General features: G+C 36.1%; 1 protein-coding gene across 1 annotated transcript in view; it reads right to left on the bottom strand.

Annotated features, from left to right (window-relative positions):
* The window catches only part of LOC306857387 (transcription elongation regulator 1-like protein), an 88303-nt gene extending 66924 nt beyond the window's left edge, over nt 1–21379 (bottom strand). The window contains exons 1-4 of the mRNA XM_079397310.1: nt 20861–21379; nt 19663–19995; nt 16334–16480; nt 14448–14628 (exon numbers count right to left, since the gene is read on the bottom strand). Coding sequence (XP_079253436.1) covers nt 14448–14628; nt 16334–16480; nt 19663–19926 — 592 coding nt within the window. The 5' untranslated portion in view covers nt 19927–19995; nt 20861–21379. The remainder of the gene's footprint in view (nt 1–14447; nt 14629–16333; nt 16481–19662; nt 19996–20860) is intronic.
* Between the last annotated feature and the right edge of the window lie 222 nt (nt 21380–21601).

Below are 21601 nucleotides of genomic sequence, written 5' to 3'. Positions count from 1 at the left end.
ATTGGTTTATCGGTACACGACATGCCAGCAGGAGTAGTATTATGGATCGATACGCAGCTTACCTGCAGAACAGGGATGTGAACCTTCAGAAGGTGGAGTTTAATGGCCCTGAGGGATAAAACTGCACTGAAGATGGAAATATACGTCTGAGCTATTACACCTTCTATTTTGTACTGAACATTTCTTATTTCCTTTGGATAGATGTAAACACTGTAGAGCACATATTATTAATGCTGGACCTGGAATGCATGGCTGGCGGCAGATTCTGTGTTGGGTGGATGAAGAATGCCCAAATCTCAGTAAATTATTTGCTTCAGATATTGATTTGCTCTGTTTTCATTATGCTACGATTACATGTTCGTGTTTTCAGGCTTGCAGCTTCACCAGGGAACATAATCTAATCCAAATACATTTTATATATTATAAAAACTTACAATTAATATGACATGCAAATCAAAAGCTACACCTGTAGAACAGCATATGGCAAATATCTGTTTCCCTCCATTAACATAGAGCCTGTAACATACTCTAAGCATGTGTACACGGATGTTTCAAGCTACGCAACCAGCATTTTGTGCGTCATTCCAAAATGTCAGAAACAAAACATAGGTAAACATGTCATTGTTGCCACAAGAGGTGTTAAAGAGTGAAGTGTTGTCTTCTACATTTGGCAGATGCTTTTACACAAATTGGACTTGCGTTGTTTTGATAGTTACATTTTTAACCAATCAGGTTAAAAATGTTCAATTAAGTTCATGGAACCCCTGGGAATCAAACTCAATATTTTGGAGTTGTTAGCACCATGCTGTACAGTTTGAGCTATAGGAAAGTATAGTGTGCCACAGCCAATGATCTCTTTAATCTGAATCTTCAGGTGAAAACATAAGCTAATTATATCTTTCAGGTGAATTTTCAGGTAAAAAAAATCTGCCAATTGTATCTTTCAGGTGAAAATGTGCTAACTGTCTCTTTCAGGTGGATTTTTTAAGGGTAAATTTGCTATTCGTCCCTTTTGTGTGAATTAGGGTGACCACCCGTCCTGCTTTGCGTTATACCGCACAGCATTTTTGCTCCTTGTCCAACACGTTGCATATTGAGAAAATGTCCCGCATTTTCATCGGTCTGTTTTTAATTGTCATATCAAGAAAACATGTATGCATTCTTTTTCCTTAAGAAATCTTTTTATTTATTCTTTTTGCGCCATAGTTTCACCTATATTTAACAGCATTCAGAAGTAGCAACCTGCCTCACACAAATACTAAATAATTAGTTTAAATCCTATCCAATGTTTGAAACGAAATAAGTAAACACGGTCACTAAAAGGCTGTGACGACTGTCAATCGAAATATGGAGTGGGTGATTTCCTGTGTTCCCTGTCAGAAAACAAACTTACCGGTGTTCTGGATAATTCGGTAAAGTAAAAGCTATTCATATTCACGTCATAATGGCAACAAAAAAGAGAAAATGTTCTTTTAGCAAAGACTGGGCTCAGCGCTATGAAAACATGTTGAAAATACAATCTTGTGGTGCTTTCCAGAGCGCAAACACAAATGCGCACTGGAGCGTTTACCAAATCTGTTTCACCAATATCCTATTATTACAGTTTTAACTGAGGGTGCTTTTCGTGCCTGGTCTCATGAAAATGCATATATATCGTACAGCAAATAAAAAAAACAATTCATGGTATTGATACGCAAAAATGGATTTTGGCGTTCGTATGATATGCACATGTTTGGCGTGCATATAATACGCAGTTTTCACGTGCATATGATACGAAATTTATTGGTGTGCATATGATATGCAGTTTTCACATACATATGATACCCCACAACCCTAATATACACGCCAAAGTCCATTTTTGCGTATCAATACCACAAGTTTTTGTTATTTGGCATACTATTTATATGCACTTTCATGAGATCGGGTTAGCTTTTCACTGCATGAGAAAATGGATGTGTGGCATGAGTGTGAGAGGGTGTGAAAAGTGTCAATTGGGTGATTTTCACGACGAATGCACGAGAGTTGGCAGCCCTGCACTGTAAATCAGTATTTACCAGTAGTAAATGTATCTGTCTTGCACATGTCCCACATTGTCCTGCAAAATCACATCTACTATCCCGCAACAGATCTATTGCCAGGTGGTCACCCTAGTGTGAAAGGTGAAAATTTTGCTAATTGTCTCTTTCAGGTGAAATTTGATTTGAATCATAATGAGCAAGTTCAGCATGATTATATCTGAATAGTAATACCATACTATATGGTTCTGCTTGTGGATATTTATTTAAAAGAATACCTTTGCCAAATGTGATGCATCTAACTATTAACTTTGGTAAATCCAGTGATTAGTTCTTCCCAGTACCAGACAGCAGATCGTAACTTCCGATTGAATTGTATTTGGCAGTTTTGTGTGCAACGTGCATCAGACGAACTGTGGGCGTGACGTGAGGCTAAGACTGTAGAAGCAGGCTTATTAAAATCGAGAAAGTTGAGGAAAACACCACAGTATGACAGACATCAGCACTACGACAGGAAAAACACAGTCCTTTTTTTAGACAGGCAAATGCTGTGAGTGCCGCATCAATTTATCTTGAGAATATCTAGCGCCCCTAATAAAGTAAGCTGTTACCTGAGGGAAAAAGCTCTTAAACTGCTGCTGACCTGTGTGGATGCGTTTGCAGACGTCGAGAACTTCCTTCTCCCTGCGGTAAGGAAGTGTGACTACGAGGACACAAATTGGACTTCCTCACACTGTTCGATTGTGAGAACGCCACACACCCTCTGGCACCAATTACTGTCTCGTCTAACGCTCATCAACGGCTCGAGCCCGTGAGGATGACTTTGTAAGAACAACTCTCAATACAACTCCACAGCTGATTCACGGAAATCTAACTTTTGAAGTTCAGATTTTCTCCAAAGATTTGCTGTGCTGAGGGTGAATAACTATCGCTTTGTAACTGACATAGAGGTGTGTTCAAAAAAATGGTTTGATCCATTCACCTTTATGTCGAGATAAGCTCATCAAAGGTGAAGACAAAGATCAAGTAGATTTTGTAATTCTCCAGATCAAAGATCAACTTTTAAAGTCTCAGGCAACTTGCCTGTGGCCTAAAGAAAAAGACGGGCAACAGACGGAGTGAATGCTTATTTTATGCCCCAAAAGAGTTATAAAAGGAAAGTTTTGCATATTTAAAAATAGTTTTGAGTGTCTAACGCAATTTTTAGCAGTTCTGTTTAGAGTTTAGATTGTTTCTGCTGTGGGATAAAAAAAATTAAATGGTAATAGTGACTTTTACTCACAATTCAGATTTGTTTTTCAGTCAAGTCATGATTCTGAGAAAAAAAAAGTAAGAGATGCAAGACGTAAACTCATAATTCTGAGAAAAATAAGAATTGCGATGTAAACTGAATTCTGAGTTTAAAAGTCAGAATTTGCAAAATGTAAACTTAGAATTCTGATTAAAATCAGTAATGCAAGATGTACAGTAAACCCAGAATTCTGAGGAAAAAGTCAGAATTAGGAGATGTAAACTGAATTCAGAGAAAAAAGGCAGAATTGTGAAATGTAAACTGAATTCAGAGAAAAAAGGCAGAATTGTGAAATGTAAAAATTTAGAGGAAAAAGTCAGAAATGCTAGATTTAACTCAAAAAAGTCAGAATTGTGGGACGTAAAATTCCCAATTATGTTTTTTATGTTTTGTTGTAGTGGAAACACACACACACAAACTCAGAAAAAACTCAGAATTGTGTAATTTCAATCAATGGAAATTAATGGAAAATTTAAGTTTCCATTCATTTCAATCACACACTGCCTGTTAAACTCCATGTAGATGTCCATAACCTATTCCTGAACATACACTCTAAAAATGCTGGGTTAAAACATAACCTAACCTTAACCCAGCTGCTGGGTAACTATGGGACAGAACACGCGCTGGGTTGTTTTGACCCAAGTGCTGGGTTTAACCATTTGACCCAGAATGCTGGGTTGTTTATTTAACCCAACCAGTAGGTCAGGTTAACTGTGTTGCTGGGTTAAACATTACCTACACATTGGGTTATTTGTTGTCTCGTTGCCTTGCTACCTTTATATTTACCAGTATTACCAATAACAATAAATAACAATCACAAAGGAATGTAAAATTATTATTTTTCTGTAATACAATTACACAACACACAAAAATGCAACTGTAAATATCAATTTAATGAGTGTTCACATTTCTTTTTAAAACAATTGGGGTGCTACTGTTACACATTACATCACAAATAAAACAATGTTTTTTGTAGATCAGTTTCTTTAAAACACAAAGCTGTGTAAACTAGGTACTGTAGATTCCTATTCTTTGTCAACATTACAGCATCATAACACTATAGAATCAGAATCAGTCCAAACATTGTGCCATTAAAACTAAGCCAAACAAAGAGACCTACAACAGACAATGCATGTGACAAAAAAGTTAAACGTTACATGTGGCCAGAAAAAACTGTTGCCCTCAAATAATTCACACAAGAAGACTCATGTCCATAAATATTATATACTGCATGCTGGAGAAATTCCCAGGAAGGAAGATGTTAGTGTAGCTAACATCAAACACAAAAAAGGACTTGAAAAAGATAAACGGCCTCAAGCAACAAGTCCATTTCAATGGCATTGCCTGAAACAATGGCGAAGGTGTGGGATGTCGTTGTCTCGTCACCATGGCACAAAATGTGCAGGAATGCATCACCATGTTGGTCCCCACCTGTTAATTACACGACACTTAGTCTTGCAACATAACTTACATCTTTACAAGTTGTAACATTTAAGTTTAACAAATAACGTTTAAGTGTATTTTATGGAAATCAGCCAAACCATCAGGGTTTTAAGTCAGTTATTTCGATCTTTTGCTGTAATATATCCGTTTACATTTCCAAACATTCATTTTGCCATTAATTGTAATAATCCAGTGAGATTTTTGTTTGCACAAAGAGTCTGAAAACAGCCAGTGCTCCACACAGAGATCTGATCTGATCATCCAGTCTGTCTGGAATGACATGAAGAAACAGAACAAACTGAGACAGACTAAATCCAGAAGAACTGGCAACGTCTCCAAAATGCTTCAAGAAACCTCCCTGCAAAGCTCCTGAGAAACTCTGCTCAAGTGCACCGAGGGCAAAAGCTGAGTTAAATGCAAAGGATGCTCACACCAAATGTTGATTTAATTTAGTTAATAGAACTTAATTGATAAGGGAAATCTATTTATGACATTATTTTTGACAGCATCCTCATTTTAAAGCATTTTTTCACAAATGACTAAAACTTTTAACAGTTCTGTAGCTTTGCAGGGAGGTTTCTTGAAGCATCTTGGAGATGTTGCCACAGTTCTTCTGGATTTAGGCTGTCTCAGTTTGATCTGTTTCTTCATGTCATTCCAGACAAACTTGATGATGATCAGATCAGGGGTCTCATTTTCATCCTAAAAGTGTACGTAGGCACAAAAGCTCGTACGCCGGAACCTGCGCAAAAATCTCTTTATAAATCTCAGTTAGGAGAAGATTGTGTGTACGTGCATCTCCACCCCGACTCCTCCCCGAAATCACCATATATGGAGCTTACAACGCCTAGTTTTACTATGCATAACCTCATCTGCATATCATTTCCATGCATATTCCCATTCACGTGACACCATGTTTAACACTGTCAAAGGTCCAAGACATTAAGGAAATATGAGATACAGACTATAAATGCCATTTGTGCCAAACACTATTATTTTTTTTATTTTTTTTGCTAAAAGTCATCCACTATCCTTGTCATGTTTTAGAATAAATATATCTAAATATTCTTTAAAAACAAAACTGTTTAAAATAGTTATCAAATAAACATTTTAGAATAAAGTTTTGAAGTTATTAAGAATAAAGTTCTCATTATATTAGAATATAAATCTCATTCTTTTACACTGGCTATTTTTAGTGGAAACAGATAGGCCTATATTTATTGCAGTGTAAATAGGCTACAGTTGTTTGACTCGGCGCGTCACTTACTCATTTTAAAAATGAAACGTGCAAATCTTACCATTTGCTTCCAGTTGTCTCCTTCAAATACAGTGGTATTTTTCATAATGTTGTGAAGATGCCTTCACATGACAATAACACCTCCGTGCAGCTGCGGTTTTAAAGTATGTTATTATCATTGGACCTATTCAAACTGGACAATGGACCGTTCGACCACCGAGTAGTGTCCACCATAATATCGAAGTAAGTGCGCATCATTGATCATTCTTCTCGCTAAAAATATTTTCTCATAACATGAAATCTGCAGTTTAAAGATTAATTATTGTGCACCTATAGCACACCTCGCTGTCATTAAAACATAGCATGCCACAGGAAAAGTGATGAAGTACATCCACTACAAATATGTCTAAATTCATCCTAATTTTTGTTTAAAAATCTGCATTATGACTTTATGTAATTTCAGTGCTTATTTACATTATGAGAGTGGAATACTTAATGTAAATGTGTATATCAACATGAAAACTGAGTTTAAAATCATTGTTTACTTCATTAATTTTCTCACTCCTGGAAAAAGAGTTTGTACGCATGGGTCAGAGTTTGCATGCAGGTGCGCAAATTTTCCCGTCAAGTTTGTTTTTAGAAATCCCACCTTTTGCGTAGGAAGTGGCGTACGCCTCTTTCAGAGCAGGTTTTGTGCGTACGCAACGGTTATAAATGAGGCCCCAGATATCTCTGTGGAGCGCTGGCTGTTGTCAGACATTCACTGGATTGTTGCAATTAATGGCAAAATGATGTTTGGAAATGTAAATTGATATTTCCTACTGACACACTACAGCAAAAGATAGAAATTACTGACTTAAAACCATTTTTTAACTGGTGAAAATACTAGTGGCCTAAAACTTTTGCACAGAACTGTGTATAGAGTAGAAAAAGAAAAAAAAACGTACAGGTTCTACGTCAAATTAATGACTTCCAGGATTCTGGGGTTGTGGGTCTGAAGGCCTTTCCTCCGTTCTTGAATATTGATTGGGGAAGCAGAGTGGACAGGACTTTGAAAGCACTCTCACTTTTAGCATCTAAACCATAAGAATAATACAGTGTAAACTGTGAAACTAATCTCACAATCAAAACGACACATTGAAACACTTTTCCTGTGAAAATGTCTTCATTCCTTTAAATAGCTTTGCTCAGATTGGGTTGGCTTTAAATAGATTGGATCAGAAACAAATGACACAGGTAGATCATGTGACAAAGGCATGGCTGAAGTGTGACTTAGTCAGCCTACATTAATGACTTCCTGAGACAAACATAATGTAATTTATTAGGAATATGTAGATGTTAGTGGAGTTCTGGCAGAGGTGCTGCTGCTGTGTACACTCACAGAAAACAATGTTCTCAAATTTTAAAGATGTGGGGCAGCTTCTGTAATATCACCTTTATTAACGACAAAGACATCAGTCCTCAGCGATATCCCTGACTATCGTCAATACACTATATCATCTATCTGCACAACTCCTCTAACAATTTAACCATTTAAAATTTCTGTAAACGAAACCATAAAATCAAAATTATTTCTTAGCATGCCAAGTTTTTCTAGAAGCCTAGGGAACTCCTTAAAGATTTCTGGGATCCTTGTAGACCCATTGCTGCGAATCCACCATTTCTCGATTTTTTTTGGGAAGGCAAAACAGATTCTGTAAAATAAGGATGAAAAACTGGGTTAAAAGCTAGCAAAACCATACATTATGCCAGCCTGGAAATCCAGTGATCTGCCTATTATTCATCAATCTCAAATACAAATTATTATTTCTAACAGTAACATATAAAGAACACTTCACATGGCCTCTCTAACTTACGGTTAACCTGGATAAACCTCTTGTGTTCTGATTAAAGCAACACAAGCATTCACTAAAACAGAGGAAGAGCAAAAGGACCTCAAACACCATGAGAGATTAAGTCTAACTTTACATACTGTAGCTAAGACAATATTACATTTAAGTTTACATACCATTAAAGAATCATATTACATAGGCCTACCAGTAATATCGTGGTTTAACGTTAAGGGTAGCTAATGCAGCTAATGTTACCGGAGGAAAAAAGAGCGCGAAAATGGAAGTTATTGTTGGATCGGCACGTTGCAGACATTTACTTGAAAAAACAAAAAATGACCTTAAAAGATCTATTTTAGTCGAAATGATGTAATTCTGACATAACATTACAAAGTCAAACAGAAACGATACACAGATAATAAGTTATCTGAACGTACCCCTGTATTTCTGACCTAACGATAGTTCATACCTTTTCCATGAGGCGTTAAAATAAGTAAAAAACTTTGCACGCGCAGACACACACACACATAACTTTTATTTAATGATAAAGCGATTGTTGAGGCCTTTTTTGTCAACAAAATATGTAGGCGGCTACTTCATTCACAAGTAACGAGTAACGCTAACGTTTACCCGCATAGCGACAGATCAAATATCATATTAACCGTGAAATCAGTGTGCTCTTATCACAGCTTATTAAAAACAGAGGTAAATAATATCACCATATTAATTTACCTTATAATCCTGCTTACTGCGAGTTGCTTGACCGTCCGACGACGAGACGAGTGAAGAATCCAGAAAATTCGATGAAGAGGAAAAATAAACAAAACCGGTTGGGTCAAAATAACCCAACCCAGGTGTTCAGTGGTGAAAGAACCCCTTGCAGTCCATTTGACCCAACTGTGTGTTTACAGTACCTCGAACAACCCAGAATTATGGCCCAGCACAATTAACCCAACAATGTGTTTACAGAAATAATCCAGCAATTTTTAGAGTGTACAATAATAATTTATGGGCTTCCAAATTCCATTCAATTAAATAGAAGTATAAAATGTAAGTTGTTTCCTCATTTGTGACCTTCATAGCATGCAAGAACGTAACATTAATCATAAATCCCACTTTAAATATATAGGCCTACCTCAATTTTTAACCCAGTAGCACGGCTCTAAATAAGATGTTCCAGATACATCACAAAAACATCAGTCACAACAAACTTATTTGCATCGATATATGCAAGAGAAACAAGTGATTTTCTCTCATCTCAACATTTTTCAGCCACAGAAACAGGCTCCTGGTGCTTTTTGGGTTATGGGGCGAGATATGATTTTTGGGTTATGAAGCGTACAGATGCAACCACAAACCGTAGAAGTGTTTGACAGATGGCAGCAGACTTTACTTCCACACCCACATCTGTTATTTCCATCATAATATTTTCTTTGTTACCTCAAAACCTCAGTGGTTTAGTTTAAGCACACACACTGAAGCTCCAATACCTGCTGACATGTAGAGATTTATGATTTCTTGTCTGGCGTGTCAAACTTAAAGCAACCAGACAAAATTTCAAAATCTATCATGAATTGATCAAAAGCTGCAGTGTAGACATTTATAATGTTACGAAGAAAATATATGTTTCAAATAAATGCTGTTCTTTTGAACTTTTTATTCATCAAATAATCCTGAATAACAATTTATTAATGTTTCCACAAAAATATAAAGAATCACAACTGCTAAAAAAAAGGGTTCTTGAGCAGTAAATCAGCATATTAGAATGATTTCAGAAGGATCATTTGACACTGAAGACTGGAGCAATGATGCTGAAAATTCAGCTTTGATCACAGCAATAAATTATATTAAAAAATATATATTCAGATAGAAAACTGTTATTTTGAATTATAATAATATGTAAAAAAAATATTGCTATTTTTAATCAAATAAATGCAATCTTGGTGAGCATAAGTAACTTTTAAAAATATTTCAAAAATCTCACCAATCCCAAATTTTTGAATGGTAGTGCAAGATAATGATTTTATGATATCTGATAATCTTGATATGAATCTGATAATCGTTCGCTCTATGGAAGCTCTGAAATCACATTTGTGTCCCTATTCAAATTCAAAATCGTTGAAGATTGACACCAATTGCTGAATGACTTAACCCAATATGATTCTAAACAGACAAAATAAAGAATGAGATTTGTGACATCTTCAGTGAATAACGACTTATTTTTGGCATGTTCCTCACAAAAATGGACAGAATTTTTTAATTGGTACGTTGCTCCTTTAAAACATGCAATGACAACACATATAGATGGACATATATTATAGTATAGTAAAGTAGGTTTCAAATTAATTTTGATTAATTTTGAGGATATTGAAGTTTGATAATTGAATTTGAAGACAGTTCTAATGCTGAGTTGGAGTCTGGATCTGATTCCAGTCAAAAGTATGATTCGTCTGTCTGACCAGAAGGAAACCTTTAAATCAGCGTTTTCTATGGCTTTACATCTTTCTACAGTTACTGTAGGGTACAGATATACGCTCCAGGTTGGAGATACTCAAACTTGGTTACTGCTTCGCCTGTGGAAAGAGTCTGAACTTGAGCGAGAGATTATTCAGGGTGGTATATGTCTAACAACTGTCAGCTATAGAAAGAGACCATTTTTCAAAGCTCAGTTGCTAGCCGAGACGCAGCAGTGTGTTTCAGTCTTAAAAAAGTATATCGACCATGACTCACCTCCCTCTACAAACACACACACACACTCGTATGCTGTATAATCTCCCTCTTACTATCAGGATAAAATCTCTCATAGCCTCTGTTTTACATTTTAACTTTTTTTTTTTTTTGGTTTTTTTTAATAGAACTCTCTCAATAGAACTTTAAAAAATAGGATCTATAATGTTTATTGGACATAGCAGAGTGGACTAAAGATACACATACTACTCAATAGTTCTGCTCCCTAAATGAGCTTCCTATCTAAACTGCAAGTTAAGGCATCAAAGGCACATTTACAGAACAAAGGTAACATTGATGTACAATTTCTTAACTTTAATTACGGTCCAAATGGCAAGACAGACCTGAGCTGCTCGGAGACAGAGAAAATGAGACAGCCTTTCGAGAGAAAGCTCTTTTCAGTTTAACTTTAACCCTGACACAACTGCTGGAGAACATCATGACAACCTTGAGCGAATGACATTCCTACAAGAAGACAAAACAGAATATGACATCTTTAGGATCTTAGACTCTAAAGAGATATAACTGCAGTCTTATAAGCTAAATTAAAATACATTCAATTGAAATATGTCTGATAAATAATGTTAACCTTTCAAAATAGAATGAATAATCATCGCATGTTCACTCGAAATGTTTGTTTTTTAAAAATGTTTATAATATTTATACAAAAAAAAAATGTAATACCTGAATTAAAAAAAATATATATATATATATGTATATTTATAAAATTTTTGTAATAATTATATATGTATTTATTATCATCATTATCGTTGTTGTTTTTATTTATTTTTATATAAGTCTTACATAACGCTCTTTTTAAATATAATATGCAACCTCAAAATCAACATCTTAATTTTAAAAATATGTATAAATAATAATAATAATAATATAATATTTAATTATATTAATTACGTAATAATATTTTATTTAATTATTATCATTATTATTTGCACCATCTGCATAATAAAGCATGTCTATACAGACAACTAAACATTTATAAATGCATTATAAAATATGTAATAAAAAATATAAACAGTCATCTTTCATCTCATTTGTATCTGCATTCATATATTCTTCATAAGACAGTCACATTCATTTGCTAAATAATTGTATGGGCATTAAGTTGTGAAAATTGTTTACAGCAAGTAGTATTAATGTGTTTTCCTGCTTACTAGTACAAGAAGTCGAGCTTTTCAAATGATATTGATTATATTTCGGAAGTCAAGACGAACTGAATAGAGCGAAGGTTTGAAAAGTATTAATAAAGCCAATACATATTCTGAAAATTTACATTGTTCAGAATATGTATTGGCTTTATTAATACTTTTCAAACCTTCGCTCTATTCTAAAGCACACTTGAAGTGTTAAACATGTAAAAGCGTAGTAGCAAAGGTCAAATCTTTATCATCAGTTCAGCCTCAGTCTCACAGAGCTTGTGCAGGATCTTTGCTGCTAAGATATTCCATTCACTTCCTCTCATTATAGACTTTGCCTTCTGAAAGACAGAAAACCCTCTACAGGAGTGAACTTTTCATCTCTCAAGGACTAATCTTTGAACGGCACATGAGTGCATCTGCAATCTAATTCATCACTGCCTACCTGAAGGTGTCTGCAGCTAAAGACGTATGATCAGGGAAGAGCACAGGTGTAACACACTGGTGCTCTGCTGGAGGGAAAGAGCATTTGGAATTACATGCAGCGCTACATGATACACCGCTCAGCTGCATCTGGATCCCTAGTCTGTTTTCAATCTAACTTGTTTACTGTGGGTAAATTTAATATTTTAAGGGGTCACTTCATGCGCTTTCATCGATTGGATTGCTGGGTGTGTACATCTCACACTTTGCCACATACAGTAAATGCATCTCCACAAAATGTATCTAATCTAGTATTCCCATGCTACTGCTCGCTCATTTTTGGATGCCCAAACTTTTGCGTGATGATGTTTTTTTTTTTGCAAAGAGCAAAGTTTATGTGGTGTAAATCTAATCTTGCAACATTGTTTTAAACCACTTCGGATTCTGCTCATCTGTCTTGATTGCATCTTGAAAGGTATGGACTTTTCGAGACTGGATAACTATCCAATCAGTAAAGTAAGCTACATGGAAAAAAGCTAGAATGTGTTATTTATTTATTTATTTTTATTTATTTTAAACTTCAGATTTAATTTTTCAAAGAATGGTTTGTTAAAACTTTGTGAAATAAAATAAAATAATTATTAAATTAAATTGAATATTTTAAAAACTAATGGCAAAACAGTCAACAGTCATTACATTTACATTTATGCATTTAGCAGACGCTTTTATCCAAAGCGACTTACATTGCATTCAAGTTACAGTTTTTACATTTTATCAGCTCTTGCTTTCCCTGAGAATCGAACCCATGACCTTGGCATTGCTAGTGCCATGCTCTGCTATTTGAGCTACAGGAAAGCTATGTCATGAACACAAAATGCATTTGCATTAAAAATAGTTTGTTATAGCATCTTTATATAATATATTATAAACTTAATGTCACACTATACTCGTCATTCACCATCATCTTTGCGAATTACATAAATGCTGATTCTTTATGAGGTTGGGGTTTATCAGTCTGCTAACCGGTTTAAGCAATTACTTAAAAAATAGATTAATTTCCCAATCATGCATCTCTATTTTTTATTATAAACAGCCAAGGGTTGGTGGCGCGAATCCCAGAGATGAAATTTCCCACTTCCGAACTCAATGCATTCCAGTAAATCACATGTTATAAATGTACACCAAAAAGTGATTGAACAAGAACACCTTGTGTTTTTATGCCAATTATGGCCAAAATATCATTCATAAACACAAAATGCTCACATTTGCATTAAAAATGGTTTTAATGCAAATCCAAGCATCTTCATTTATGACATTATAAACTTTTTGTCGCGCTATACTCGTCAGTCGCCACCATCTTTGTGAATTATATAAATGTTTCTTCTCACTTAGTTCAAGGTTTGTCAATCTAAGCATGAAGGTCCACCCCTAAACGAAACATCACTAGGGTGTAAAACGAATGATGAATGAAATCGTACAAATTTATAAGAATTCTCCAAGACACCAAAATGTAAAATAGTTACAATTGGATTGTGTTGGTCAATCACTGAGCAGTGAATTTTAGTTCTATATTTTCCATTCTCTTGTCATTGTGTAAATAAATTTATGAAATCATATGTAAGTGCATTTTTTGCAAAGTCTGGACTCTGGAAATGTCTTAAAAACGTATGTATAATGCATAATAATAGCCACAGAGGGATAAAAGGGTCAGCCATACTCATTTATAGAAACTTTTCAGTTTAAACACATGCATTATTAAATATTAAAAAGGTTCAGAGTTTAAAAGATTCTGCAGAACAGGAATGACCCTAAGATGCATGCTATATAAAGTGTGTAGTATACATTTGTCAGATTACCAGAATCAAATAGCATAATTCGTTTTTACTGCATACTCATTATGGGTCTTCATTACACCCTCTTAAGCAGTCTTCAGTGAACGCTCTAGTTGATTAAACCACACTATGATTGAAAAAGAGCTGAAATTTGAACTAATTTTGGTTTCATTTCATAAGCACAAATCAAACCCCCTCTCTTCCCACACACAAACACACAGACGAAGGGAGTGACAGCCTCGCTTCGGTTATTCGCTCCATAAAATCTCAGCTGACAAGCCTCTGATATTGTTACATCAAGTTAAATAAGAAGATTAAAGTTACAAAGGAAAAGCTGTTTAAAAAGAAACTAGAAGCAGAACCTGAAAGAGTCTAGGGAGTAAACCGAAAACAGAAAGCGTTTTTATAAAGCCCTCTGATGAATGCTAGCCAAACAGCGAGCCAGAATCTCAAAGGTAGGAAAATGGGTGCTGGGATCATAAATTCTCCCTCCTACCTGAAACGCGCCTGGGTGTCAAGAGTAGAGTGTGGATATTCCTGGAGACTGCAGCTGGCCTACATGTGCTCAACGCCGTTTGATTTGTCCGCAGCAGTGGCTTTTCCTGACGCTGGAAAATTCCCATTTCCTCTGGACTGATCCAGGTGGTCTCAAGAGCTAAAGTGTTGTTTAGATAAAACTGCAAATGAGAAAAGAGAAATCAGTTACAGAATGGTGAAATAAATGGTGTTTTCCCAGAACAGTTGTTCTTACATGCCCACGAGCAGATATGAGGTTTACATTAAAGGTCCCCTATTATGCAAAAATCACTTTTATAAGGTGTTTGAACACAGTTGTGTGGCTGCAGTGTGTGAAAACAACCAGCCTATAATGTTAAAAATCCACCAACTAATTTTTTTATATATAAAACCAATAAATCATGAACAGTCTCTCCAAAAGAGCTGTTTCAGATTCTCCCTCTGGTCACGTCACCGAGGGGAAAAAGTCCCACCCATTTGTGATGCTCTCTGCCCTATTAGCATAAACGCAGCCCTGAGTGAGAAGCTGCTGTCTGCCATTACTGGAGATATATACAATGTCAGCGCCAAAGAGGCATTACAAACATTGTGTTTTGGGATACACTAATGAACATACGAGTCGCCATAATCTCCCCTCATCTGAGCCGAGGACACTATGGTTAAATTAAATTTTCGAAGAAAATAACCCGGAAAAAATCAGTAATGTCCCGTAAATATTTAGGAATAAATACCAACGCTTCATACGCAAACGTCAGCTCCAGACAAAGTAAGTATCACACGTTAGTTTTCCAAATTGCCTTTCTGAAAGAGCTTCTCGGCACTCTGTAAGGCTAATTGCTAAAGCTATCATTGTCTCTGCCTGTTTTCACTGATGCTGCCTTCAAGTGCTATCAGAATGATCGTGAATAGGAATGTTGGAGTTAAAAGTTGCATATCAAAGCAATGTGAGTCGATCGCTTGAAGTTGTCAAGCTCATAATCACAAGTGGGACTTATAAAGTTTGTGATGGCATGAGACCAGCTATGTTGTTATTGTTATCCTGCAGTAATTCATAAGCGTAAATTTATTATGCACAGTATAATCAGATGACTGACTTTGAAACAGAGTAGTTTTCTGTAAAGATAACAGGCTTGTATTAATAGTGGAATGTTTATTTGCACAGGCTAGCACTGCTAATACTAGAGCTGGAGCTCTTGAAGCTCTGCCCTCTTTTCAGGGAGCACCAGCACCATTTAAAGCTACTTACTCAAAATCAGTGCCTTTGGGCTCATAACCTAAAAGTGGAAATTTTAACAAGCTATAAAAAATTATCTGTGAGGTATTCTGAGCTAAAACTTCACATATATGCTCTGGGGACATCGGAGACTTATTTTACATCTTATAAAAAGGGGCATAATAGGTCCCCTTTTAATATGAACTAGAACTGCATTTATAGTGTATGGGAAGTTATTAAGTAATAATGAAGCTTTTGCAAACATTTGTTCTTTGGCTAAAAGTATATCAAGACAAAAATCACACAAAAATAAGAAAGTTGCCTTTTCGGGTGCCTCTTCGGTTTCATTGCATTTTATTTTTAATTTTTTTGCCAAGTATAATATAATATACAAAACTATGCATTTAATAAAGACTTTATATATAAATACTTTACAATTTAAATATATAACTTTTTGCATTAAATAGAATGAGACTCTTTGCATCAGTAATGAGAGAAAATTAGGAGAAAACATTCTGAATTATCATAAAAATAACATCACTTCATGTTCCAACAATAAGGCTAATTACTTTTTTCTTTTGATTTTGAGGTGAAATATGGCATTCTTGACAGGTTTTGTGAGATTCACCAAATATTATGAATGCCTCTTTTACCTTGTAGTCAGGCACACGTTTTTCCACCCAGCCCTTGCCATAGTGTGGAGGCAGGACCCTCCGGTATACATGAGGAAACATTGGAAGTAGATCCACACTTGAAGAAGGTTGGAAACCCAACACATGAGGCCTGGATGGGATCTCCCACTGGGACAGCCAAGCAGAAGAGAAGAACAAATTACCACTGTGATCTATTCAGATCCATCTCATTAAGAAGAAGTAAAGAACTGAATCAGGCCTGGCTGGAATGAAAGCTGTTAAGAAATTATTTTGGTCATATATGGGAATGTTTTGGGAGTATTTTTGGAATAACACTTTTATCATTTATTCTTCACCAAATGCAACAGAATAAATGATAAATTCCAAAGTATCAGCACAAAACATGAAATGTTTTTCCTAATAACATTTATGGCAGCAGACATTTCTGGATCACAGGAACCACTTAACCTCTACTAAAAGGTTCTCTACTGTGGGATGATTGGGAAATTGACTTATTTTGTTGGCATCAGTGGTTCCATGAAGAACCTTTAACATCCATGGAACCTTTCAAACCCAAAAAAGTTTTTTTGTTTTGGGAACTTTATTCTTATGAGTGCAAGACTATAGATGTTTTTCTAAAGAACTGAAAGTCCTTTGTTGAACATTTTTGTGGAAAACAAGACACTTTGACGGCAACGGCCAGTTTGTATTTTTCAAGAATGCGAAATGTGATGACCTGAAGGCCATTTATTCAAGATTATCTTCATTGTTGGATAATGTTGTTTTGGCTGCCCTTCAAACTCAGCTGCCCTTCAAACACACAACAATCCTTTCAATATGAAATCAAAACTGGATTTTAATAACCATTCCTGATCCAAACCACCTTTCATACAGTACTTTTATACAATATTAAGTATCGCTTAAAAACATGGAAAAATGGGTTGTGGACATCATTCCATGTTGACTTTGAAGCTAGGAAAGTTCTCTGCAGACTACGCTGTATTCTTCTGCGTTCGGGAAAACATCTTGTTCTATCACGCTCGGCTCTGCGTCACTGCCTCTCTGCAGTAGCAGTCAATCAAAGGCTTCTGAAGGCTGTCTGCAACTCAAAGTCTCTGTTTAAATAATATACTCTTTCCTCCCACTGCCTCTGTCTCTCTCTCTCTCTCTCTCTCTCTCTCTCTCTCTGGTTCCAGTACAGTGCGACTGAGTTCATGCTTGCTGCCTCTTCTGAACGGCACTTTAATGATGTGAAATCACAAAGTTCTCAATGCCAGGGCTGTGGAGCAGTGGTGATCATGCCTCTGCCCTGCACACAGATTAAATGTCACGCTGAGTTTGAGTCGTGAGGGGGAAGCAACTGCGGATGTGAGGGTCATCTTGAGCGCAGCGCCTCTAGTGGTGAAGCAGTGGAGATGAAGGGAAGTAATGCACAGAATTTAGATTTTCGGCTTTATCAGTGGTTTCAGTTCACCAAAAGTGATCAAATGTTATCAAAATTAAATATTGTCATGCATATTTCAGTCATTCCTGGCCATATTTCTAGGCATATTCTAGCAGCTGTCAGTCCTTCAAATAAAACTGTTTCAAGACTGAATCAAGACCTTGAATCATTGTATTGTATTAAAAAGGCACCTTGACTTGACTAATTCATTACCACAGCAAGTCAAAATGCTCAGATGAAGCATTTTACACTTATACACTTTCATAATTTGTCATGCACATCATATACATATACATTCTGATTTTGATTAATAATAGAAGGCATAGGTCTTGCTCAGATGAAGATTTTTCTTCTTGTGTCAGTGATTGGATAATTAAACTTAGTGTAGTGTTTTACAGTATATTTATATTTACTGCACAAATGGTAGCTTCACATACTTTTGATACACAAATTACTATGGGATCACTGTACCACATATAACACAGAAAAGCATTGTTTTGACCAAAAAGAAAAAAAAAGTGCAAAAAGGAAAAGAGAATTGGTTAAGAAAATTGATTAAATTGATTAAGATTAAAATTGATAAGAATATTACTCACCACATGCACACTCTAATTTGTGGGGTATGACCTCTGACCTTTGGCCAAAAAGAGAGCAATTTATGCTGCCTGTACTTATCATAAATACCAGTTTAATTTAGGCTTTAATTAGATTTCCACATGAAATTGGCAAAAATGAACATAGTGTCCTCCACTTTTCATATTTTTTTCCAACCAGAAAGCACTTGAGCAAGATAAACTCATAATTATGACTTCAGAAGTGGGAAATAAGCAATGTCAGACAGCATGTGAAAACAGCAGTAAGTTTTGTGAATTTCAGTCAATGTTTGTTTCCTCTGAGATCTTCTAAATGCCCTCCTACAAGTTTACAAAGTATACACATGTAAAATGTATAGTTCCTTCTTTGACAATTGACAACAAATATGTATGACTCATCTTTTTCCACAGGGCTATATACACCCAAATAGCAAGTCATTACTCACAGGTGTGAAGCAAACTAAAGGCTTCTGGCTATTTAAAAAAAAAGAAAAAAAGCATGAGCCCTTCAGTTTTTACCAAAGATTCCTGTTTCAATACGAAACCACACGTCATCACATCAACACTGGAAAGAAAATGGTACTTGGGGGTTTTAATGCATCAAGATGGTATCTTAATGCCTTTAATGAGAGAGCATCATGCAATATTTGTTCTTTAGCAATTTCAGTACTGACATTCACTTATACAAATAATCATCAGGGTATTGCGTAATAAGTTGTATAGTACTGTATCTAAACATTACGTTCAGGTAAAATCTCAAGTGATAATTCATTTATTTTCAGGACTTTTGCAGTCAGAGCTTAAATTAAAGGAATAAAGTACAGTTTATTATGGATGCAATCTTGTCCTTAAGGACCATTTTTAAAGCATTTTATTGGCATTATGTAACTCCATAGAGATCTGTCCTAAAGCCTAACCCTGCAGCAACAGAGTAAAAGTCAAAAACTTTTAAGACCAAACTTTTCAACCAATCATAGTTGTTGTTTATTTTTATTTTTATTTATTTACTTATTTATTTTCATTTGATTTGATAGAAGCAAATGTTTCTGATGCATGTGATTTGTTATAGGCCTATATACACTTTCATAATTTGTCATTGGCACCATATAAATCAATTCTGATTTAGATTAATAATAGAAGGCATAGGTCTTTGAAAAGTAATGATAGTCTCCCAAAACATGGGGGACTGAACATCTAGTTTATATTCTATATATTTCTATCTGTATTATTCATTATTGTTGTTATTATATATTTATCAACTCAGTATAAATGTTCAGAAGAGAAAGCGGGGCTTTTATTTCAAGCCCTGTTACCTGAACACTGGGCAGATTGAACTGACTGATGGTCGCGGGTTCCGCGGCGGCAGCGCGCATCACTGGCACAAACGGATCGCAGGACATCTGCCATCCCGAGACCGTCTGAATCACCGGAGGAGGGCGAGAGGAGATGAGCACGGGAGGAGCAGAACCCACCCTACACAGTCCGGAGGTGTTCGGGACCATCCAGAGCCACGGAGGAGCTTCGGCGCTCACGTGCCACAGCTGAGGCTGAGCTTTAACGCGCTGGACCGGGATCATTCCTGCTGCATCCTATATAGCTCAAAAGAAGGATGGATGGATACCGAGAAATCTGTCCGTGCAGTGACGCTGAAATAAAAAAAAAAAAAAACAGATAGATAGATAGACATTTATCCGCACCCCAGCGACAAAAATAGACGGTTTTATCATACTGAACCACTGTCCAGAAGTCAGTTGTGTACATATTTTAGCACATATTCCGCATGCATGAATGAATGATTTAAATGCATGGCAAAAACTCAAAGAACCCCGTCAGAGTCTGTATAAGCGAATGTGTGCATTGGGTACAGACAATCTTGCTGTAAACATACAAAAGTCATTATGTTAGGGTACTTTGAGAATCAGAATATGAATAAAACATAAGCCCACTGAAACATAATAAGCAGGCTCCCCTCCCAAATTCTGCAGCACGTGTATGCGCATGGACTAAAACAGGTGGATGCAACGCATTATCAAAAAAAAAAAAAAACATTTCTGTGTAACTTAAATGGAAAAGTTATTCTGGCTCGTGCTCTAAAATAACCCACCATATGACTGTGCCTAGATAAAATTGCCAAAAATAATGAGTTTTTTTATACTGCACTGTCCAAAAGTCGCTGAAAGTTTATGCATATTTTAGCACATCACAAAAGCGCAAAAACGCATATGCATAAATTATATTAACCACATAAGCAGAACTCAAATATCACCACGTGACTTGCCTGTTTTCTCCACAGATAAACGCCAGAACGTAAATCAGAATCTGATTTTTTTTAAAAGCCCATTGAAATAATAAACAGAGTCCCCTCCTAAAATTCTGCAGCACATGCATGGACCTAAACGGGTGCAAGACACCTCTTATCAAGAGCTTTTTTGTAACTTAAACAGGAAAAAAAAGTTATTCTGGCGTTTATTTTTATTTTTAAGATGCACCAAACATAAGATGCAAACTCACCTAGTATGAGGGGTTTGAAAAATCCCTTTAGTTCAACATAATTTGTCTGTTAGTGTTTCTCTGGAAATAAATTAATAACGCAAAATACAAACAGATAAGTTAAATATGAAAACGTATCTGCAGACGAAGATTTCTAAGAATATCCGGTAAGAAAGGTGTCCAAAGTGTCCAAAGCGCAAATAATACACGGATCTCCGTGCGTGCGTTCACTGGCCGTGGATCGCGCTTCCCATGTGCACGATCACACCGGCGGGTTGTTCATCTCGCTCACAAGAGCTCCGTGGAAATCTGTTCACTGTCAAGCCGATGATTCTCCAGCCTCCCGCAGTGGTGCCTCGTAAAGAATCGCAAAATCACCCCTCATTACATAATCCTCCGTTTCTCATTCATGCTTGTAGAACTTGTGTATGTTATGTAGACAATCCTCGATGATGAACAGATTCGACTGTGAAAGTCCTTCTGGCAGTCCAGACCGGGTGCATTTGCCTTCTGAGCGGATCTGATGGCGCCGTGCGCAGCACAACAAAGTGCGTCAGGACGCGCAAAGACGCACAACTCGCACTCTGATGATCTGGGATGATTAGAATATTGTGACAACTGTTTTAATCCTTTAACAGGGACACGATTTACCTTGTTTAAAACCTAGATGGAAGTTTTTTTTTTTTTTTTTTTAACCCTCTTGTTATGTTTGGGGACCCTAGGGATTTTTATAAACTTATTTAAAATGGGCAACAGTCAAAT

The sequence above is a fragment of the Barbus barbus genome (assembly GCF_936440315.1).
Source record: "Barbus barbus genome assembly, chromosome: 38".
NCBI lineage: Eukaryota > Metazoa > Chordata > Actinopteri > Cypriniformes > Cyprinidae > Barbus > Barbus barbus.
This window is presented reverse-complemented; position numbering and strand designations above follow the sequence as displayed.